Source organism: Mercenaria mercenaria, chromosome 14 (genome assembly GCF_021730395.1).
Source record: "Mercenaria mercenaria strain notata chromosome 14, MADL_Memer_1, whole genome shotgun sequence".
NCBI lineage: Eukaryota > Metazoa > Mollusca > Bivalvia > Venerida > Veneridae > Mercenaria > Mercenaria mercenaria.
The window spans coordinates 67,087,164-67,104,029 of record NC_069374.1 but is presented as its reverse complement, the minus strand read 5'-3'; the positions used below and the strand labels follow the sequence as shown (position 1 = coordinate 67,104,029).

The following is a 16,866-nucleotide window of genomic DNA, read 5'->3' as shown; positions in this document are numbered from 1 at the left end:
GTAGGCAATAATTTAAAGAAAATGACAGGAGAGAGCTAGGTGTATGGTTGTTTTCAAAGTGAAAAGGTTTGTTATGTATGCTTTATATATTACTAGAGGTCTATGTAGAGCTTTCGTTCATGAATGTGCAGAACTAACAATATGACATTAATCAGCACTGAAATTTAATGCACTGGCCTCCAGATCGCTGGACAACAAAAACAGAAAAATGTGTATCAGGAAATTGATGCTAGCCCTATATTGTATATCTTAGAAAGCTGACATACTATTAACTTGATAACCTGTTGATAGCAAAAATTACAAATTGTACAAAATGTTGCTTGATAATTAAAATGTGCAAAATCCGGAATGACGTTCCCATGCTCTTGTGATCGGACTGCCTACACAAAATCTCTCTGCAAGTTCTATCTATCAAAATTTCTACAAGTACACTGCCCGGTGCTCCGTTACGGCCACTAAGCACTGTAGGATGGTAACTTGGGATGATAGTGTGATCGTCTTTGCTTCGTGTTTTCGCATTGTATATTGCGTCTTCGCATTGTAGGCCTACTACCGTACTGTGGCCTTAAAATTACCAGTATGCGGGACAAAGGGGCGAAACAATGATGGTTCTATCTATAACGGAATACCGTTATTCTCAGATAAGTTTACTATGGATGCCAAATGTCGCAAGGTGAAAAAATACAAGTGTACTTGACATTAAAATTCGATTGACTGATCAAATTTCAGTGTATGTATAGATGTTTTTACAGAGAGCTACTTCCTTAGTAACGGGAGACAATTTTCGCACATGCGCATTCTACGTAGGGCAAAAAGACATGACCGCACAATATAAATTACGTTAGAGTTATATTGCATTTCAATCTACTCGATCACTAATGAGTATGTTTTATAGCAAGTATCCACCGCAAGACAAAGGAAAATATATGTAGGCCTAGATCTTTGCAAATTCACAGCTGATATATTTAAACTAATGCACATTATCATTGATGATTTGGATTCATAATGAACAGGCAATAAACAATTTTTCAGCAATTTCGATCTCGGCAAATTTAGGCTAGGAAAAAAAAAAAGAAGATATTTTCCATGAATTAAAAAAACCTAACATGGTATCGCAGAACTACCACTTGTCGCAATTTGCTAACATGATACTTGTAATATAATTAAAAGTCGGAGTTGAAAATAAAATGTCCAATTAACAAAGTCCGGCCTTTGTTTTTGTATCCAATTATACTCAAATGGGAATTAATTCATTCCGTATTAAAAAAATATCATCTTAAGATTGTTGTTTTTAATTTCTGTTTTTTTTTTTTTTTTTTTTTTTGGGGGGGGGTGTGGGGGATTTTAAAGTTTTTATTTGTCAATATCAAAGTGGTTCGGATGGTGAATGCAGCGGTCAGATTTAAATAGAGAGGGGGCGGGGAGGGGTGTTCTACACTTCCATTCTTTATCTGTTGCTAGACGATGTTCTACTTTCTTTGCGGAATTCAAGTTTATCATAATTATTCTATTAATTAACGGGTAATGACTTTAGCGCACGATATATTTTCGATATGAAAATGATCCAGCATGTAAACATAAGAGATTTCAAAGAAAATATAGATATTTTAGGTATTTTCTTTCAGTATGTAGTAATAATCCTTGATTTGATCCAGATCTTACCAATTTAGATTTTTTATAACTGCACTTTCATCGTTTTAGAAGGAAATGTCCATTAAAGTTCCAAGGTACATTCCTATAGATTTTAAAATACTAGATATCATGTGAAATGTTTATTTTTGATTTACAAAACAGCTCCGCCACGTGATAAATTAATCCGAGTGCGTTCTGATTATGGCACTGATGACCGAAGGGCATTAGAGTATGTCACATCAAAGCCATCTTATATGCTGATCCGCTCTAATTAGGGGACATCCTCGAAATTATGTTAGGGTCTTTATTACCTAGGTGACCTATGTTTTATAATGTCATTTGCATAATAATTACGTAATAATTTCCGGTACATTACTTTAAACAGCAACTTCAGTGACATGGAGCCTCGTCCACTAAGAATGTAGATGTCGTTCAAGTCGGAGAAAAATATACAGAACAACTATTTAAGTTTTGGAAAATACTAAGTTTTGTGTGTATGATGTGTGAAAATAGACTGGAAATGATTGTTCTTTTCTGACGAAAATAAGAATAAAGCTGTTTTTTTAAGGTAAGATATGATAAATAACATCGAGTCTTTAATTAAAGCATACTGTATAATAAATTACTTGATTGAAATCATCTTTACAGTGGCAAAACAATTCGTAATATGAAGATAATTTTATGTAGGTTTACTTATTGTTGAGCGTTCTTTTGCCACACGTAAAGAGCGCATGCGCGTTAAAATCAAAACATCCAGGAAATAGCATAGCAGCCGATAGCTTTTGTAAAAAGGTCTATACAAGTCTATTTATAGTCGCAACCGATAAGCCATATAAGCGACTCCCCCAGAATCGGTAGCCTAGTGATAGAGCGTCCGCTTCGAGTGCGGGAGGTCGTGGGTTCGATCCCCGACCGCGTCATACCAAAGACGTAAAAAATGGTATTAGCAGCTTCCTCGCTTGGCGCTCAGCATTAAGGGGATAGTGCTAGGACTGGTCAGCCCGGTGTCAGTATAATGTGACTGGGTGGGTTATCATGCCACGTGTCTACGGCGTGATATTCCTGTGAGGCAGCACTATAAAGTTGGGCCTGATTGTGCTCACTGCTACAAGTAGACACCGTCGTTTATATGACTGAAACATTGTTGAAAAAGACGTTAAACCCGAACACACACACACACACACACACACACACACACACACACACACACACACACACAGAATACTTTAATTTCAGAAGCCTCCTGGCTGGTACTTTTAGCGTGCATGGTTTAATACACTCATACACGGGACTTTTCAGTTAGAGGAGCGGAGACTCGAACTCACGACTCCTGGTTTCGTAGCCATCACTGGACTTCCGCGTCCGCCCTCCGACTGATTTAGCTATATAAAGGTAAACATTAAAGGCACTCCAAAGTGTATAGCATTCAATAAGCTGTAACAAATGCTTAATTATGTTTAAAGCCGCATAAATTATTGGACGACAGACGCTTATAGGTGATGAGCTGTTGGAGGTTATTGAATGCCTAGTGATATTGCCGATCAAAGATAGGAATGTTGTAAATAGGCACTAAAACTTTTAATAGTGGTGTGAAAACGCGGCTTTTGCTACAAAAAATAAATAAAATGATAAGATTGATGAGGCATAACATTTATTTTCTATTTTGCATTTGATTTGTTTAATAACGTGGAGCAAGAAATTATACGTTACACAGTTCTGCGATATATAATTCTTCTATCTCACCATAGTCGAATAAGCAGTTATGATTTAAATAACACTTAACGACGATAAAAAAAAATCATACCTAGCTATAAATAAATAGAATGGTAAAGATATGAATTAGTGTAGTTTGATTATTCCTTGACAAAATCAGACGAAAATGCAACAGTTATGGATGTGACAATCGAACAGACAATTCTTGTTAACAGACATGAAGTGACGAGACACAATTCATTTAAGGACAAGGTACGCACTTTTTATTTTCTTCTGAAAGTTTATAACTGTATGATGAGAAAAGCTTATTGTACATAGCTATTGACATTGTAATAAGATCTATAAGTATATATTTTTGAACGTACTGCAAGTACTAATAAAACATAGAACGCTGCGGCCAGATGGGATCGCTCAAGCTTTGATCAAGACGTCTGGTGAAAATAGCTGTTTTGGGCCAAGATTTCGGACCTAGAATGTTTGCTTGCAATGAATGCCAGAATGGTCCTAAATTAGTAAATATCCAAGCACAAATTACGTTTTCAGTGTTACAAGCGAAACTGACGGGGATAGGACCATCCTAAATCGCCAGTTTTCATTACGGAGACAGTGGAGAGGGGGTCATTAAAACTGCTGTTTTTTGAACAAAATTTTGGACTCAGAGCTTTTGCTTGCAGATGAGACCAAGGTGGCTCCAGATGCTCAAGCATGTCCACAACTATGATAGACATTTCTTTAAAACCATGAAAAAATTTAGTGAGAAAAGATTTATATCAAGCGGATATTGATATACACTCTTCTGTGTACAGGTGATCTGTGGTCTATGCTGCTGCAGACCACACCCACCAGCTGCAAACAGGTCTACCAAAAAGATAAAGAGGAGAAGTAGATACTCCAGAGTTGTAAGTGAATAATTATCCCCTTTCATTTAAAAGGACGATCAATTATATAATCCTTTCTACTGCAGCATTAGTGCCAGATGCGTTTTATTTATTAACTCGGAATTTCGAGATAGGTAACTGATGTTTTACTAGAAAATGGTTGAATATCACACACATATTTAAATGTTCATTTTATGTAGGGCGCGACAACGACGCTACTTATTTATTTATCATCATTCTCTTCCAACATAATGTTTTTACTTAGTTCGAAAAATAACTAAGCAATTTTACACAATAATTATTTAAGATGATTACAGCGTTTCAGCGAGCCGAACAAAGTGGAGCCGATAGATGACCGACAGCCGTCCTGGGAAAGCTACAAAAGCTGGACGTCACAGGAACTGGACGGTTCGTATACGGATTTTAGAATACCATATTTTAAGCGTTTCAAGAAAAAAAGCTGCAATATATGGAATCACGGTGCGACATGCTTTTTCACAGTATATAAACGAACTGAACCCCAACCGGATCTTGCGAGCAGATTTCACGATCCGATTGACGAAAATATGTGGGACTATCTAAATAATTATGAACAACTTGTTGCAACGATGCTGAGGCGGTATGTAATCGATTGTATCATATCAAGAAATACTTTAACTTTCCGGATAAATACATTCTTGACCAGCTTTCGTCCTATAATTGCCGATAAAACGCTGTACTCTTCTCAACGTGTTTCGTTTATTTCAACACTCGCCGATTACACAAGGAATTTTATGCATAAAATCGTTTATCTATACCAATACTCGTGTTTGAGGTGTTGTTTAAATGTATTTCCTTCACTAAACCGGCGACATAAACATACCAGGATATGTTCGTTATGTAGAAAATTATGGAAAGTAAACAAGGCGACTGTTTGAATACTGAACCCGTCTTGCAAATATCAATCTAATGATCTGTACCTCACTTGTGAGTTCACTGGACCATATCTTGCGAGTCACGTAGGGGGATTTCCATTGCCTTTGTATCCAATTTTTGTCTTTGCAACCATTGTTCTTTTGTATTTTAGCTCGACGATTCAACGAAAAGTCTAAGCCATTCTACTCACGTGTTCATTGTCGTTGGTGTTGACGTCAGCGTAATGCTTTGCTTAATGTTTTGCATGAAACTTTATATATCTTGGTTGAAACTTCGCACATGTCTTCAGGGTCAACAGTATCTTGCCATCAAGGCCCATAACTTTGGCCAGCATTTGATTGACTGATCCCCTTTCTTTGCGTTTTGCGTGCCACTTCATGTCTTCAGTACTGCTGAAGATAATTCGTTGAAACGATCGGAGGGCAGTGTCATATCACCAAGACACATAACTGTGTCAGGCATATTTACTTAATTACTCACCACCCCCCTTTTTTTTGCAGTTATGAAATATTTATCCGAGGTTTGCTTGCAGATATATATATTAAATACTACTGCAGGCATTTACTTAAAAATCCCGTATGTCTTCAGGGTCAGTGGAAATTTTCATACCATCACGGTCCATAACTCTGTCAAGCAATTTTACCGAAATATATCCTCTTGTTTGACAAAAAAGTATTGGCTCAAGGTTTGATGCAAGTGTCCAGTACTACTACAGGCTGAATTCCAAATAAATGTAGATCTTTCGAAAGCAAAGATATCAAACAAAGTACAGAAAATAGCAGACTCGGTTTTATTGAGTTTGTTCATGGGCAGTAATGAAATATGCAACACTGCCCATGCAACTTTACACTTACCTGCGAGGTCAATGGACCTTTTTAGCCCCATAGAGTTATCCCTAGTTTTCGGCCTATAAACTGTAGATCGAATGGCTTATATTACACTATAGTGCGTTTTTATTACCTAGACGGGGCGGAGCTTCATGCCAGTCTGATGCATTAATGTGTAGGGTAATGTAGTATGTTCGGTAACTTCTGGAGGTTCGGATCGTAAAATCATAAACTTACAGTAGCCGTTACTGCATGATGCTCTTGCATTGTAAAATATATTCTGTGATTATGAACTACATGAAAAAACGGTAGGAAAATACCACTGGATTAAGTCTTTCGTTAGAAAGAAACGTACAAAATCTTTGAAAATACTCCCAAGACATGGTACAGACAGATCGTGTAAACTCGCAAGTGAGGTTCAGAATCACCGGCAAGAAACGTACAGTAAGCCTATTTCACACCCTGGCTTTAAATCTTGTTTTTATGTTCAAAATCGTTCGTTCATATAACAAATAACCATAATACATTTTGTTATTAATTAATTGCAGCGGTACAAACTCAAAACTCCGTGTTCAACCAATCTAAACTTGATAAAACCCAGTTTTCTTTCGTGTGTAGTGCTGATCTCGTTCTAGCCTGCGGCGAGTTTCATGAATTTTATTGTCTTAATGCTAAAAATGATAATGTTGCGTATCATAGGTCAACAATAAAATTTGTTGGCTACAACATACATACAGATTGACTTACTTATCATTCAACAGTATCGTCATGAACACGATTTTTTTACTCAACTGTCACGACGCAAAATGGTTGATACTGAAATCCGCTCGCAAGATCCGGTTGGGGTTCAGTTCGTTTATATACTGTGTTTTTGCTGTTTGCTATTTGTTATTTGCATTTTGCATTTATGTTTTGCTTCTTGCGTTTTGCTACTTGTCTTTTGCTAGTTTCCTTTTTTTAAAATATATGCCTGTAGCTATAAAGAATAAACTCTGTAAAAAGATCATTTGGAAGCAAAGAATGCAATCAGCAAAAATAATAATAGCAGACTCGGTTGAGATGTAATGAAATGTGCAACACCTCTCACGACCCCTAGCACCGGCTTAAGCAGAACTCTATAACATATATTGAATGGACTCCATGATCCAAAAGGACCAGAAAGTAGAACAACACAAGACATCAACGTAAAGCGTCTTTAAAAATATATAATTGGTAGTATTTTGAATTTCTATAGCAGTGAGATCGGCTGCATTTTACGAAATCCCGATACAATATGTTTCATTCTTTTAGAGTTTTGATTTTTTTTGTTGGTATTTTTGCGTCTTGATTCTTGCTGTTTTTGTCTTGAGTTTTGCTTCATTGTTTTTGCTTTTTAATAAAAGCATCCTTGCACGCAAAAATGCAACACACGTACACGGGTTATTTGGTAAAACTGTGGACAGTAATCTAGATCTACTTACAAAAATCTTGTTGTGTAATGGTAACATGAAGTTTTTAAAAATAGCTTGAAGTTTAAAAAATAGCTTGAAAATTAATGTTTGTCTTTCAGAGGCACTAGAGGAGTTTATATGTCAGACGTTAATTACGGTGAGGAAGTCATTGAACGAGGATCTCAGTTGTAACTCAGGTTAGCACTCTTAGCAATTAAATACTCTTTTGGAGCTGTGGTCTAGTGGTTAAAGTGTCAGCTGCTCAACCCAGGAGTCGTAGGTTCGAGCCGTACTGGGGCCACGATCACGCCTTATCATATGGCACCGGTACTGGTTTTTCCAGGAAACGGACTCGGGGAGTGTTTAAATAAGTTTGCAGCTTTCGTCACATTAGAGCTGATTAAATGAGTATATACTAAACTAAATCATTTTAGTATTTCGTGCAGTTGGATTTAAAAAAAGACTTCATGTATACAGGCTTGGTCTACAAGGGTATTCAACTGTGTTTTGAGACTAATGTCACATTGCATCTTTGCATATTTATTAAAATGTAATCTGCTAAAATCTTGAATATTGTCTCCAAACAAAATGTAGCTTATCTTGGCCCACTTTTAAAACCGTGATTATATATATTTAATTATAAAATTTAGTGCGTTTATTTTGTAAGCTTTTTAGCATGATAGTAGTACCACACATGCTGAATTGAGAAAAATATTAAAAACAACACTAATTATATGTATATGAAATGAGACCTTTTTTGTTTTGTAAACAATAACTTCTGAAATCTGAAAAGGATACATTATCTCGTGTTCCTCTTTATCGTGTTATTTAAACTTTTATTTTCAGAGGAAAGATTCGCTAGGAGGGGAAGCAACAACTCCGACGAACCTTGAAAACTTCTTTGTTATAGCAAATGCTTTGTTTTAGAAACGGTTGAACATATACGTCTAGTTTATCTGGTCAAATTGTTATATAAATATTGGAAGAAAAATCATCGGTTTGAAGCTATTATAGCAATACCTGGGAAAAATATTCATCTATATACCTATATAGAGACATTTGGGAAAAACACTGATCTGAAGATATTATCGCAATAATTGGAAAATGGAAAAAATATTGATCTGAAGCTATTATTGCAATATTTGGAAAAACACTGATCTGAAACTATTGTAGCAAAGATTTTGATAAGACATTGATCAGAAAGTATTATAGCAACATTTGGAAAAACATTGAACTGGAGCTATTAAAGCAATATTTGGAAAAACATTGGAGTCTGGAACTATTATAGCAATATTTGGAAAAACATTGATCTGGAGCTGTTATAGCAATATTTCGAAAAACATTGGAGTCTGGAACTATTATAGCAATATTTGGAAAAACATTGGAGTCTGGAACTATTATAGCAATATTTGGAAAAACATTGATCTGGAGCTATTATAGCAATATTTGGAAAAACATTGGAGTCTGGAACTATTATAGCAATATTTGGAAAAACATTGATCTGGAACTATTATAGCAATATTTGGAAAAAACATTGGAGTCTGGAACTATTATAGCAATATTTGGAAAAACATTGGAGTCTGGAACTATTATAGCAATATTTGGAAAAACATTGATCTGGAGCTATTATAGCAAGATACTTATAAAACAGTATGGCATTATCTGAAAAAAAAACATTGTTCTGAAGTCGTAATAGAAATATTGGAAATATTGACGAGATGCTGTTATAACTATATTTGAAAAAAAAAGCGTTGACCTTAAGCTATTATAGCAATATTTGGAAACACATTGATCTGGAACTTTTATAGCAGTATTTGGAGAAAAATTAAACATTGACCTGGAGCTATCATAACCATATTTTGGAAAAGAAAAAACATTGATCTGATGCTAATATAGCAAGATATTTATAAAGCAGTACAGCTATATCTGGAAAAAAACATTGTTCTGAAGCCGTAATAGAAATATTGGAAAATATTGATGTGACACTGTTATAACTACATTTGGAAAACAAGCATTGATCAGAAGCTATTATAGCAATATTTGGAAAAACATTATAGCAAGATTTTGAAACACACGTTAATCTAAAGCTATTATAGCAAGATTTTGACAAAACATTGATCAGAAAGTATTACAGCAATATTTGGAAAAAGCATTGTTCTGGAGATGTTATAGCAATATTTAGAAAGAAACATTGACCCGGAGCTATTATAGCAATATTTGGATAAAAACATTGATCTGAAGCTATTATAGCAAGATATTTATAAAGCAGTATAGCAATATCTGGAAAAAAAACAACATTATTTTGAAGCCGTAATAGAAATATTGGAAACTATTGATGTGACGCTGTTATAACTACATTTGGAAAAAAAACATTGATCTAAAGCTATTAAAGCGATATTTGGAAAAGACATTGATCTGAAGATGTTGTAGCAATATTTTGAATCACTTCTATCTGAAGCTGTTGTACACATATTGAAAAATATTGATCTGAAATTGTTATAGCAATTACTGGAAAAATAATAATTTGAAGCTATCACGGCAATATTTGAAAAAACAACAACATTTATTTGAAACTATTACAGCAATAATTGTAAAAATATTGATCTTAAAATGAAAGACATTAATGTGAAGGTGTTATAGTTTAGTTTGATAAAGAAAATCTATACATGTAGTAGCTGAAGTGCAAGACCCCTTTTCGCAGGTTTGGATAACGGGATATGCAGTCATGTATACAGCCTTTGGAAACATACTTACCGACCTAAATGGTGTGATACTTTCTTTTGCATTGTATATAGGCGTATTTTGCATTTTGCTGGTGTCATATCATTCGATTCTATTTTACTCACCATAATTCAGATAGCCCCGCAACCAGTTGATTTCCGGCTGTCTGAAAAACCTGTATTTCGACTGCATCAGGGTAGGCGTGATAAATCGCCAGACCGTCTTTGATAAATGCCAAATAGTTTTGCATAATGTAAACACATTAATTGTGTATCAACTCATAAAAGGCCCTGTGAAGATGCCTTTGTGACTATGGAAAGCCTCTTCCGTGTTTGTGTGCACTATGTGTTTGGACCTAAATCTGGCACGCAAACAGAAGCCGTGAATCAAAAGGAACTCCAGTAAACATACAAACATATCATTTTCCATGCAGTCTGATCAAGATCTGCACTGTTCGCAATTCAGTCAGTATCTTTTTTGGTAAGCACCCCTTTTAACAGTTAATGGTACTGTCCAAATTGAAACATGGACAAGTTTATTATAGAAATTTGGCAGGATAAGGATTATTTTGGTTGTGATAATACTGCGTTGGTAATGCTTAATTGTTTGTTCTATTATGATAAATGAAATACAATACTCTGGTTTTATCTCGTTATGTTTTACTCTAATAAAAGAATAGTTACATGTTCATGACAAAAGCATTTTATCATTTTTGAAAATAGTGTATGTAATTATAGAGGTAAGATCACTTTTACTCGTATGAACTCATATCTATTATAAATCGATGGTTAAGACTGAAGTTTACATATTCATTGAATATGGAGTTGATTTTTTTTGTACGTAACCAAAAACCAACGGTAATGCGGTAATGAATTTGTAAACTGCTCCAGAAAATTGTAATGCAAAACCATGTCTACAAACATTAAAAAAAATAACAGATGGTAGGCCTACATTGATGACTATGTAACAGAGTAATATGTAAACATACCACATGATGAATTTAAGTAACAAAAGCGCGACGAAATACAGAGTAGATTGAAGGGGAAACAACATCATTGGCAAAAGTCAATCGAGTACATTTTACAACTTTGATCAGTAATATTTTAGCTCTATTTATACCGTTTCATATAGCAACAAACTTTTAAGCAAGCCAAATAACAACAACAACAACAACAACAACAACAACAATAATAATAATAATAACATTTCAATAGTTATGTATAACTTCATCAGACAAGGTAAGTCTCTCTGCGCTCAACCCCCACAAGAGGTTGGGCTGTTTTGTACAAGATATTAGCAGTGTTTAGAGCCAACTCAGAGTTGACTCTGCTTGATATTCAACCTTTAGGTAAATAGAGTGTCCAGCTGGCATGAAGAGTTCCCATCTTGACATTGGTATCTTAAATGAACCGCGCCATGAGAAAACCAACATAGTGGCTTTGCGACCAGCATGGATCCAGACCAGTCTGCGCATCCGCGCAGTCTGGTCAGTATCCATGCTGTTCTCTTTCAAAGCCTATAGCAATTAGAGAAACCGTTAGCGAACAGCATGGATTTTGACCAGACTACGCGGATGCGCAGACTGGTCTGGATCCATGCTGGTCGCAAAGCCACTATGTTGGTTTTCTCATGACACGGCTCAAATGTTCACGATGAAGTTTTATATCAGTGGCGTCTTTTAATCTGCAACTGGCTTATTTGTTAGTAGTTGTTTGATTTTTAGTGTACTATGTCACAAATTAAATTCTGTCGACCTCGTTATGTTTCTTTATGCGGAAGGTTGATCACCAATAGACAGACATAATTACTTTATGCATTTAGAACAATCCTATTTCTTTATCTGGGTCCAACAAAGTAAAATTATAGATAGAAGTATCTTATCAGTTCGTCATTCATTTTCATGGACGTTAACAGGACTACATAATTTATCATTAAGAGTAAAATAATGAAGTTTAGCACATTTCTGTTCATTTCATTTTGCTTCTTTCAGATATTATGGGCTGAGGATATCCCGAGCAGAAAAGAACTAGAAGTATACATACAGGACCTTCTGGAAGCAAAGATTAGAGAGAACGTTGAGGCACGTGACCTTGCTCATCAAAAGGAGCTAGAAGCTCTTCAAACACGACTTAATCAAGCTGAAAGACGTATAAAGGTAAACGAATTTTGGGTATTTTGTAATTATTTGTTCTTCGCATGTTTCAGTTGGGTACGTTATGCACACGTCAATTCGGCAAACCTGCGGGACACGCTGGATACACCAGTCGGAACAGGAAGGGATGTTTTTGTTTGTATTTGATTTATTGTGAGATTTTGCATAAATCTATATATACCATTAAAGACCGTTTAAGAACTTATTTTGCAAAATGTGTGAATTTTTTAATCAATATTCGTGGGAGTTTGTTACAGATCGTGTGTACATAGCAACATCCGAAATGACATTATTTAATGATAGATAGCCAAAGCCTTTTGCAAGACCCCTGTGGTGGGCTATATTTTTTACACAGTTTGCGTGACGGGATGCCGGTTACGTGAATAGGACAGTACGGCATGGTAAATCGGTCCACACATGCGAGTCTGCCTAAGTTTGACCCTATCCGGTGACGGCTTATTTCGTACGTTCGTTAATATGCGCTCGGCGTAAGAGCATGTAACAAGTAAGGGCAACGGTCATACCTATGCAGCGCAATTTCATGACAATACAATGAACTTTGTGATTAATCAAGTTAATTTAAAAGTTTACTGATCAATTTCTCAATCATTTTGTTTTGATATCATATTCCAGGATCTGGAACAGCATGAGTCAAAAATTGACGCATTGTCTGTGTACACACGCAACGCCATGTTTGCTTCAAAAAGATATTTGATGAATGGTATATGTAATTTCCAATTGTACATAAGAATGCGACTTAACATTAGTCACCTAATAAAAGCATGCAAGAAATATTTGCATTATCAGAAAGTCAATTATTACTTAGCAACTTTTGTGAAAGCTCCAGTATCCACTGGATACAAAGCTCTAGCATTGCCGTTAAATGAGTAAAAGAGATGTTATCATATACCGGTTATTGTGCATTCTTCCGCTTAATTGTACAGGTGAAAAGATTCTAGTTTGCAATGTTACTTTTTACAGTAAGGTATACACATATATTAAGGGATGTCTTTGTTTTAGCGGATATGCTCAACCACGAATGATATAAAAAAGTAATGCAAAGCAAAATTAATTTCATGTAACTTCCAGATCCATTTTATCGGATACTGCTAGAAACAAATAATGGCTTCTATATTTGTAATGTTTCTGTAGGTGGCTTGTCCAAAATTGAACGACATCAATTATGAATATTTGTATACTGTTAGGTGGATCTCCCGTTGGCTTCATGGCGTGTGTCAGTGTTCCAGATTTGGTCAATCTTGGCGACAAGCACACGATTCTGTTCGACAGAGTAATGACAAACACGGGAGGGGCATTTCATAATCACACAGGCGTATTTATAGCCCCTTCCAAAGGTCTTTACGCTTTTACTTTGTCGGCAATGACTATACCTGGCAAGGCACAGTATTTAGCGTTCGTAAAGGACGGGGTAGTTGTAAGTCACGTGTACCCTGATGCGCGTGGTACACAGTCTGACCAGACAGCCGCAAATCAATGGGTGATGGAGCTTAATCAAGGTTCTGAAGTATGGATACAGACACACTATGCTGGCGAAATTCATGGGAACTGTTTTACTGTATTTTCTGGTTTCTTACTCAGTGAAATGGAATGATTGTTTATATGTATATCAGACAACATACCAAAAGCAATAAACATTGCAAAATCTGTCTGCAAAATCGTAATTTTAGTTTGTGTTTGTTTAACAATGCCGTGTTAATGTTAGCATGCAGTAAAAGTCAAATGATATGTTATCAATCTATGTTCAATGTACTTGATTACATAACATAAATCTCGTAATCAATGATACACCTACATCTTTGAGGCGGTGTATGTTTCAAGTTTATTCTAAACAAGGACTTTGGTGCATTGATACATTATGCAATTATTATGCAAGTAGTTAATTAGGTTTAGTTTATTAATGTGTCATCAATACACAATATACAACAAAATAGAAGTACATTGCCTGCAGGAAACAACAAGTTTAGAAAATCTGCTACAAAAGTCCAGCGCATAATCAAGAACATGCTGTTGGAAATTGCAGTGACCTAAGAGGGTACGATAGGTGGTTACATATATTCATGATGATAACAGAGTACTTGAACTATTAAATTTACTCACAGCACACTTTGAACGTACAGCCGACACATAAAGTTTTTTTTTTATTTTAATGCATATTTCTATGAAGATAAAGAATAATGCTCTTGCAAATGTCATAATCGTAATTATACTACATCAAAGGACAACCAGTAATATAATCTGATTAAGTATGTGATCACAATGCAACATCTCATAAACTGAAAACAGCAGCAAAGTAATGTCTGGCAACCAATAAAACCTATATGAAGATCTTTAGAAGCATGCAACGTATTGACTGAGTCTGAGGAACAGATTTGCGAAATACTACTCACGCCCCCTAACACAGGCTTAAATGTTGTTCTATTGATTATTAATAAAAATATCGTATGAACTCAAAGATCCTAAACAACCAGGAAATGAGAATACTGAGTCCATGTACAAGGAGACTTATTGCAGTCGTGATACGTCGTGATACGGCACTTAAAACAGTTGTTGTGATAGTTAATATATACATTTGCAGATCCTTGGGGAGCACAGGACTGTAAATGATAAGCTCAGTCATTGTTGCAATTGTTGATCGCTGCAATTGTTGATCGCTACAATTGTTGATCGCTACTATTGTTGATTGCTGCAATTGTTGATCGCTGCAATTGTTGATCGCTACAATTGTTAATCCCTGCAATTGCTGATTGCTGCAATTGTTGATCGCTGCAATTGTTGATCGCTGCTGCAATTGTTGATCGCTACAATTGTTGATAGCTGCAATTGTTGATCGCTGCTGCAATTGTTGATCGCTACAATTGGATCGCTGCAATTGATTATCTGTATTTTTGCTATTTGATTCTTTCGCCCCTAACAAAACGACAGAAGAACATTTTCACTTTCAGGCACCCTTTTAAAATGACAGAACTAAAAATGTAGTCATGTTTTTCTCAACAAATATAAATAATAAGCCAACACTGTATTTAATGACAACTCCATTGATTTTGTAGATCATCAACAACAGTTAGGCTTAACACTATCTACAGATTTAAAATGGCACGAACACATTGAAAATATAAGCTTATCAGCCTCTAAAGTGCTAAGTAGAATGCGGGCATTGGAATTTAAACTAAAACGATCAACATTAAATAAAATCTAAATCTCTTACATGCGCCCCATATTAGAGTACGCTTCGGTTGTGTGGGACGGGTGCACATTATACGAAAAACAATCTTTAGAACAGTTACAGTATGAAGCCGCTCGTGTAGTAACGGGTTCAACGCGGTCTTTCAATCAACTCTCTGATTAAAGAAGTAGGTTGGGTTTCTCTTTCAGACAGGCGAAACATTCAGAAGTTGGTCACGGTCTATAAAGCAAAAAATGGACTTCTTCTACAATACTTAGAAAATATCTTCCCTTCATTAATATAAGAAACGACAAATTATCTACTAAGGAATAGCAACAATTATACAACAGTCAATCGACGTACAGACATACAATAAATCATTTATACCTTCTGCTACCGAATTATGGAATATACTTGATATTGCTTTTCGCGATTCAAATTCGTTAAATATAGTTAAATCAAAAATGAAAGAAGAGATGTTTAAAACGCCACAAGTACCCGAGCATTTTTTGTTTGGAAACAGACTTTTTTTAGTTCTACATGCGTGCATTAGAAATAACTGTAGTAACTTGCATGGCGATCTGAAAAGCTAAGTTAATCAAATGTAAAGACGGCCTTTACATTTCCGGATCCATTTTACTGGATGCTGCTATAAACCAAAAAATGGCTTAGTTATATGTAATGCTTTTGTAGGTGTCTTGTCCAAAATTGAATGACACCAGTATGTGAATATTTTCATAACATAGCTGGATCTCCCGTTGGCTTCATGGCGTGTGTCAGTGTTCCAGATCTGGTGAACCTTGGCGACCATCACACGATTCTGTTCGACAGAGCGATCACAAACACGGGAGGGGCATTTCATAATCACACAGGCGTATTTATAGCCCCTTTCAAGGGTCTATATGCCTTTCATTTGTCGGCAATGTCTTCACCTGACAAGGCCCAGTATTTGGCGTTCGTCAAAGACGGTGTGGTGATTAATCACGCATACCCTGATGCGGTCGGTACAAAAACTTTCCAGACAGCCGGAAGTCAATGGGTCGTGGAACTTGATCAAGGGTCTGAAGTATGGATCCAAACGTTTCAACCCGGCGAAATTCACGGAAACTGTTTTACTGTATTTTCTGGTTTCTTACTTAGTGAAATGGAATGATTCTATACATGTATATCAAATAACACAACAAAAGCAATAAACACTTCAAACTCGTGATTTGATTTTAGTTTGTGTTTGTTTTAAGAGTATTGTGTTAAGTATAGTGTGCATTCAAATGATATGTTATCAATTTATGGGGAGCAGACTTGATTACATAACATAGGTCTCGTTATCATGTTATATAAGTAAGCAAAGATATACCACATCTTTGAGAAGATGTATGGACTAGCTGCAAGTTTCAAGTTATTCTGTATCAGGACT

General features: G+C 35.7%; 1 protein-coding gene across 2 annotated transcripts; it reads left to right on the top strand.

Moving 5' to 3' along the window:
- The first annotated feature begins 12,021 nt into the window (after positions 1-12,021).
- LOC123528354 (heavy metal-binding protein HIP-like) lies at positions 12,022-16,662 on the top strand. 2 transcript variants are annotated; one of them, XM_053522785.1, is made up of 3 exons: positions 12,022-12,271; positions 12,902-12,989; positions 16,199-16,662. In XM_053522785.1, the coding sequence occupies exons 1-3, from the start codon at positions 12,062-12,064 to the stop codon at positions 16,603-16,605; spliced, it is 705 nt and encodes a 234-aa protein (XP_053378760.1). In that variant the 5' UTR covers positions 12,022-12,061; the 3' UTR covers positions 16,606-16,662. The 2 variants fall into 2 exon arrangements, with proteins under 2 accessions (XP_053378760.1, XP_045164040.2); XM_045308105.2 differs by lacking the exon at positions 16,199-16,662 and adding an exon at positions 13,474-14,089.
- The last annotated feature ends 204 nt before the right edge of the window (positions 16,663-16,866 follow it).